This window comes from Calypte anna, chromosome 1 (genome assembly GCF_003957555.1).
Source record: "Calypte anna isolate BGI_N300 chromosome 1, bCalAnn1_v1.p, whole genome shotgun sequence".
NCBI classification, from domain to species: Eukaryota; Metazoa; Chordata; class Aves; order Apodiformes; family Trochilidae; genus Calypte; species Calypte anna.
Window position 1 is genome coordinate 104907812 of NC_044244.1, and position 7029 is coordinate 104914840.

The 7029-nt window shown below is 41.6% G+C and overlaps 1 protein-coding gene across 1 annotated transcript in view; it reads right to left on the minus strand.

Moving 5' to 3' along the window:
* Positions 1 to 5738, minus strand: part of LTN1 (listerin E3 ubiquitin protein ligase 1) — a 28447-nt gene extending 22709 nt beyond the window's left edge. The window contains exons 1-6 of the mRNA XM_030455510.1: positions 5047 to 5738; positions 3156 to 3359; positions 2711 to 2809; positions 1346 to 1576; positions 821 to 873; positions 159 to 339 (exon numbers count right to left, since the gene is read on the minus strand). Of these exons, the coding sequence (XP_030311370.1) occupies positions 159 to 339; positions 821 to 873; positions 1346 to 1576; positions 2711 to 2809; positions 3156 to 3359; positions 5047 to 5088 (810 nt within the window). The 5' untranslated portion in view covers positions 5089 to 5738. The remainder of the gene's footprint in view (positions 1 to 158; positions 340 to 820; positions 874 to 1345; positions 1577 to 2710; positions 2810 to 3155; positions 3360 to 5046) is intronic.
* Between the last annotated feature and the right edge of the window lie 1291 nt (positions 5739 to 7029).

Sequence of the window (7029 nt, forward strand, 5' to 3'; positions counted from 1 at the left end):
ATCTGGCAAATTTTAAAGCAATACTGTCTAAGGCCTAGAAATTTGAAACATTATTTAGTAAAGTACAAAGTTCATTCTTGTAGAACACAAGTAATAGTTGCCCAAGTTCAGTGTATTATCTTTAACTAAAAAAAATTACGAAGAAATACAAAAGTTACCTGTGGCATGTTGTGTTTGCCATATTTCCAAAACTTGTTTTGTGACAGAAGTGACATTAACTTTTCCTCCAATGAAAGCATCTCTTTCTTTGGCAATACGCTAAGCAACTTTTTTAAAGCTAACAAGGAACTGGTCAGAATTCTGAAATATTTGGCTTCCCTTTCTTCCTCCGGTACAGTTCTCAAAAAGAAAAAAGAACAAAAAATTTAAAGTGAAGAAAATCGCTTTAGAAATAAATCAGTAGGCATCTCATGATCTCCTAAACTGTCTGAACTAAGCTGCCTTCAATTTTTCTGGGATCACCTTTTGATTTCAGGTGCCAGCAATGTAAAGATGTAAATTTTCCATAGGTTCTAATGCTACTAAATCACAGTATAAAATGTTGGATAGAGTTTCAAGATCTTTCAAGATCTTCTAGCTATGCTGCTCCATTTTTAAATAGCATTTTTAAATGCTATTCCTAAGAGAGCTGAAACAAGAACTAGACAGCTGATAAAACTTTAAAAAACATTTTTACTTTAGTCCCAAAGTTATTGGGATCAGGACTCAAATAACTATTTGATGAGTCCCTTGAAACAAAACTAACTCTACTGCCTCCAAGAACAGAGAACCCAATACAGACCAAGAATTAAACCATACACATTAAAGCAGTCTAACATACTGGGGGTCACTGAGTGTATCAGGTGTTTCTTTCAGGAGGTGATCTTGAAGAACCTAGAGGGCAAAAAGAATACATATAATCACATGACAATTTAATATTTCATGTGAATAACATCATCTATATGTTAGTCAGAAACAGATGTACAATAAAACTTCTCAAACTCTGAGTCAAGTGTTTTAAATACATTTCAGACACACTCTACCACTGCAGCTAAACTACTCCAGCAACACTTTGTAATGCACCTATCAGCAACACTACATGTAGACAGAGAAATATTACACAGAAATACATCTAAGAAAATTCACCTCATATTAATACCTCTGTTTTCAGCCATTCTAACCGCTAGTCAGAAAAACAGAGGAAGTGTCTTTGCCTCAGTCTTCATATTAGCAGGAACAAAGTTTCAGGTGAGAAAGAAATATAACCATAAAGAATAAATGGGGGCAGGATGAATTTTAAACTTGCAATAAGAATTGACATGTACTCAATAGAAAGCCTTAAAGAAATAGTTAAGTGTAAACTCACATTAAGAATTTCATCTTTACAGAATGCTAAGGCTTCGGGTTGTTTGCTTGAAGGAAAAGCTTTTTCAAAAGCTTCTCTTGCAGCAGAAGCAGCAGGAGAGTAGGTGTCACACTGAGAAATCAGCCAGTATCCCATGATACTCTTTAAGTAAGGAGCTAAGTGTTTCTTTACTTTAAGAATCAGTTGCTCAAAAGATTGCTGTGTTGCTTCTCGAACACGACGATCATGATCCTGATACAAAAAAAAACCCCCAAAATTGGTTTGAGAATTGCATTTTTGATGCTACATACTTCAAAGCAAATGTGATTACCAAAGAAGCTGTCTCTCTGTCCAGCCATTTTTTGCTATGAACCAGGCTATCTATATATGAACAGCAACACAGTATCTCTAGGTAAGAGAACCTGGACTTAGCATCACCATATTCCTGATTCAAAATTTTAACCTTCTCCTGACAGGACTACCTAACAGTTTTTATTTCCATTTTATAAAAATATTTAATAGAACTGCAAAAGAAACAGGAAGCCCTGAAGACACTTTTTGGATTAAAATTACTATAAACCTACACAAACTGTGCATCATTATCAATTACATGAGTATAAATTTACAACATCATGATTTTCATGCTCCTGGCTCTTAAAAGAAATACTAGGAATTGTTCTAACAGATCAGAATAGTGATTCATTTTATCCAATATCATATTTCCAATGGGCCATAGTTCAGATAATTTGGAGATATATTAAATATGTCAGAAAATTATGGATTATCTGGCTATGTATATATTTAAACTGGCAGTTATATGTTAATGCCTCCAAGTTCTCTTTTTTCTTTCTTTTTATATAATGTGATTCTATGTGACTCTGACTTCAGTCATGCATTCTCATGTTTTTGTTTTTAAACACTGCTTCTTGCAAGAACTAGAGTTCCTTTTCTTTCTGTTCTTGATGCTTTTGGGTTGAGGTTTTTTTGTGGGTTTGTTTGTTCTTTAAATTAGTCTGATTAGAGATCAGTCCTGTATCAAAAAGTTTTAAGATTACATTAACTGAACAGTACATTCTCTCTAGCCATTTTGGAATCTACATGAAGCACCTTTCATAAGAAATATCTTTTCATCTTTTTAACATAAAGGTCTAACAAAAAACCATCTCCATCCATCAAGTACAACTCAGGTATCAACAGTTCGAGATTCCACCCACTGTGAATACTGAAACATCTCCACATTACAGCACACTACTTTCCTTCAGCTTCATGTTTTTCTGAGAAAAAGTCAGTAATTTCAACAAAGTTAGATATATCAATAAAGAGTGCCTTAGAGGTTTTCACATAAGTATCCAGAGAAGTTTTTAATTTAGATACTTCAATACTTACTAGTGAGATTTTGCAATAAATTCTTGGCCAGTAAGGAAGAACTCCTTTAACAACTTCCGTTTCTCTTTCCTTGCACATTGTCCCAAACTCTTGCATGGCCTAAAATCAAAATATTGAGAGCATGATTTAACAACACAGGTAAGTTCTGTAATTTACCAGTTTTTACCAGACACTGCAACTCCCTTTTTCAAAAATCAATTCACTTCTTGCAATTTAGCATCTGCAACTTTATGAATGCTCCACCAGCACTGCATGATGGACCTTTTCATGAGATACATTCTTATATGTAAGAACCTTCCAAGGTACATTCTGGATTGCAGCTCAAGAAAATTTACCAATACAAAATCAGTATTAGCTACTTCAATAGATTCCTCTCCCACCCTTAAGACAAAGTTATTGTTTTATAATAATAATAAAAAATAAGGGGGACAAAGTATACACTTACTTTTAATTTTGTTGTGACATCTCTTTTAGAAAGTTTTCTCAAGACCATTCGAAAATCAGCATCCACAAGGCTGTCTATTTCCTCTGCTCCTTGAACTGCAGGAACATATCCCAGATCACTCTGAGATGTTCCAAAGCCAATAAACCCAGGCACTGTTCCACGTTCTTTGGCAAGGAGCTCTGCAGCTTGACCACTGCTAGAAGGCTGGCAAAAAACAGGGACAGAAGTTATCTATTTCAGTCATTTCATTTTATTTTGTACATATACTTTTGTTCCATATCAATATAAGGAAGAATTTTTTCACTGTGAGGGTGACAGAGCACTGGCAGAGGCTGCCCAAGGAGGCTGTGGAGTCTCCTTCTCTGGAGACATTCAAACCTCACCTGGGCACGTCCCTGTGTGACCTCCTGTAGGTGACCCTGCTCTGGCAGGGGGGTTGGGCTCGATGATATTTTGAGGTCCCTTCCAACCCCTACCTTGCTGTGATTCTGTGATATCATGCATTTGAAATAATGATCCTATTTCTAGTGTGTAATTGACCTTCTATTTAAAACAATGTCTCAGAAAAAAAAGATCACCTATGGTTTAAACTGTAAGTTTGGCCTAAAAAATTTTTCTTCCCTTCATAGCCAGCATTCCCTTTTCTCCCAGGGATTTTAATCCATGAATGCTTACGGAAAAGTACACTGGTTTTATACACATACAAAAAAACAATACAGAAACATCCTTATGTAAGTGAACAATGTATTAAGAAACCATTTCATCTCCTTCCTTGCTTGTTTTTCCAGTTATTCTCATGTTACTTCAAACAGACCAACTCCCAAGAACACGCACAAAAGAAAGGATGCAACCAGCAACAAAGGAGCCAAGAAGGATTTAGAAGAATAGGGCAAAAGAGTATATATGTAACACAATATAATTACATTAGCATTAGAGTGAGTGTTCCAGAGTATAGCATCTGCTCTAGTTTGCACTAGTTAACACCTTACTCAGCATTTATGTGGCTCATGTTTATTTCAACCACTTTTTTTATTCAAAAGACTGTCCCAAAATAAATTGATGCTTTAATGTTCTTCGTGACACCTTATAGTCCAAATACCTTTTATTTCCAAGGGACAGCTGAACTTCTGAGAGTTTGCTGTTGGGTTTGGGTTTGTTTATTTGAGGTTTTTTTAAGTAATGACAGCTTGCTGAAGTGCACCCTACTTTTCTGATTTTCTTGAGGTTCAATGGCCACCTTTCACCTGACTGCTCTATCTTCAGACTCAGCAAATTTTTCTGCGTTTGCAACTTCAACCGTAAGGACACGCTTCCTTGTGTTTCCCGCTCCTCTCTAAATACAGGAGAGGGAGAACATTTGTAGAAATTACATAACCTGAACACAACACTTCACCAACAGTTCTCCCCTCCTACGACAATTCTCACACAACTTTAGACCGGGTGGGAAAGCAAAGACACGATGACAGGGGTACCCTACGGCTCTCCACTAAAAAAATATACACTAAATGTATCCACAGGTGTCTTGCTGACCTGACACCTCGAGTGATTTTGCAGTTACACCCCTTGCCCTGGAAAGCGCGTACCAACTCCCCGGGGAGGTGCAGGCCCACTCCCCTAAAGCATGGGCCCAGCCTGAAGCAGGGCGGCGGGCCAAGCTACGGCACCCAGTCCCGAAGGCAGAGCCGCTTCCCAGCGGGGGACACGCTTCGGCGGCCCGCAGCCCCTTCCCAAGGCACCGGCAGGGGAAGGAAGACCGCCCTTAACCCGCCCGCCGGTGCCGGAAACCCCAGCCTGAAGGCCGAGGCCCAGCTCCGGCCTTCACCGCCCTCCCCGGCCTATCCGCCGCTGGGCCCACGGCCGCAGCCTACCCCGCCCCGCGGGGCCCGCTCACCCGCAGGTTGCCCTTGGTTCGCTGCTTGTTCTTGCCCCCCATGGCGATGAACGGCGGAGCTCCGGCGCTGCTCAATCGGGACCACGGAACCGCGTTCGCGGGGCCGACGAGCGCTGCGCTTCCGGGGGGCGGTGCCGCAGCCCCGCGGGGAAACTGCTCGGTGTCCCGGAGGTGCCGGGCCCTCACCCGGGGTCGAGAAAATGACCCCGGTTCCTCGGGACGCGTCTGTGAGAGGTGCGCCGGGGCCGACAGGAAAGTTGCGAACGGTGTGAATGATCGCCAGCACCCCCCTGCCCGTCTCTACCGCTGATACGATCTATCTGTGCCGGCCCTAAACTGTGTACCCACGGATTTTCAAGCAGACCATTGGTCATTTATTAAACCACATTTTTCTTGTACGCGTATAAATTATTCAGAATTAGAAAATAAAGGGTCAAAATGTAGAAAACCGGGGGCAGAGAGAAAATTCATTTGTCTGTGTCACACATAAGAGGAATGAACTTTGTCTAGGTAAGCATTAAGCCGGACCTGTATTGTCCATAAAGAAAACTCCCTAGAAAAGAACCATCGAAATCCGGTTTGTTTGGAGCCCTGCCCACCCAGCAAAGTTGAAAAGGACACCCTGCGAAAGAAGCCTTCCTCCAAAAGACCCCGCCCCAAGACCACTAGGGGACAGTGCGCATGTGAGGATGGGTGGAAACTTATGTTAATAGCCGATTTGAATAACTTCGCTTCGCATATGCATGTTTCTGTATTGCATATGTATAACTTTGTGTAATAAATACCTGCTTGCATTTAGCTGCGGTGTGCAAGTTGGGAGGAGAGATCCCCCTTGCACCTGGCACTGTAATAAACATACCTGATTTATAACCTTTCGTGGGTTGTGAAGTTTGTTTCTGCACATCGCAGGCGTATGGTTTGGCAGTGTTTAAACAGAAGCAAATCTGCACTTGTTGAACAAAATCTCTGCAGTGTCAACACAAAAGGTGCCTGAGCCCCCACTGGAGGTCTGAGCGGGAGGAATGCTACCACAAGGACCCAGAAACATTTAATCAACATCAGAAGCAATCGGTGTCCACCTTTTATGACACATGCGTTATTTGGATACATAATCCATAAGCAAAGAAACAAATCAGCGTTCATGGATACAACTTTGTTGAAAATAGACACAAAAACGTTCACAAGCAGACTGTACTTCAAATTAGGAGACTGCAAACTTGTGAACTCAGTGGGGGGAGGATCGTGTTACCAGTTTGTAGTGCATCATCAGACAGCCCAATGATAAAACCATAGAATGGTTTGGGTTGGAAGGGACCTCAGAGATCATTTAGTTCCAACCCCCCTGCATGGGCAGGGACACCTCCCATTAGGCCAGGTTGCTAAAAGCCCCATCCAGCCTGGCCTTGAACACTGCCAGGGAGGAGGCATCCATAACTCCCTGGGCAACCTGTGCTAGTTTCCTAACACTCTCATAGTGAAGAATTTCTCCTTAATGTGTAACCTAAATCCCTCCTTTTGCAGTTTAAAACTATTACCCCTTGCCCTCTTGTGACATGCCCTTCCCAGCCCCTCAGGTACTGGAAGGCTGCTATAAGGTCTCCCTGGAACCTTCTCTTCGCCAGACTAAACAAGCCCAACTTTCTCAGCCTGTCCTCACAGGAGAGGTGCACCAGCTCCCTCATCATCCTCATGCCTCACTAAGGTGTTTCTTCCACATGCCAGCATCCTCAACTAGAGATGTAGTTTCCAAGTTTCCAATAGAGGAACCAACAAAGAGGAGTGTTATGCTGGACCTTGTTCTGACCAACAAGGAAGGGCTGGTGAGGGATGCTAAGCACAAGGGCAGCCTTGGTTGTAGTGACCATGAAATGGTAGGGTTCAAGAGCCTTAGGACAGCAAGGAGGACTCACAGTAAGCTTACTATCCTTGACTTCAGGAGAACAGATTTCAGCTTCTTCAGGAATCTGCTCATGAGAGCGTCAT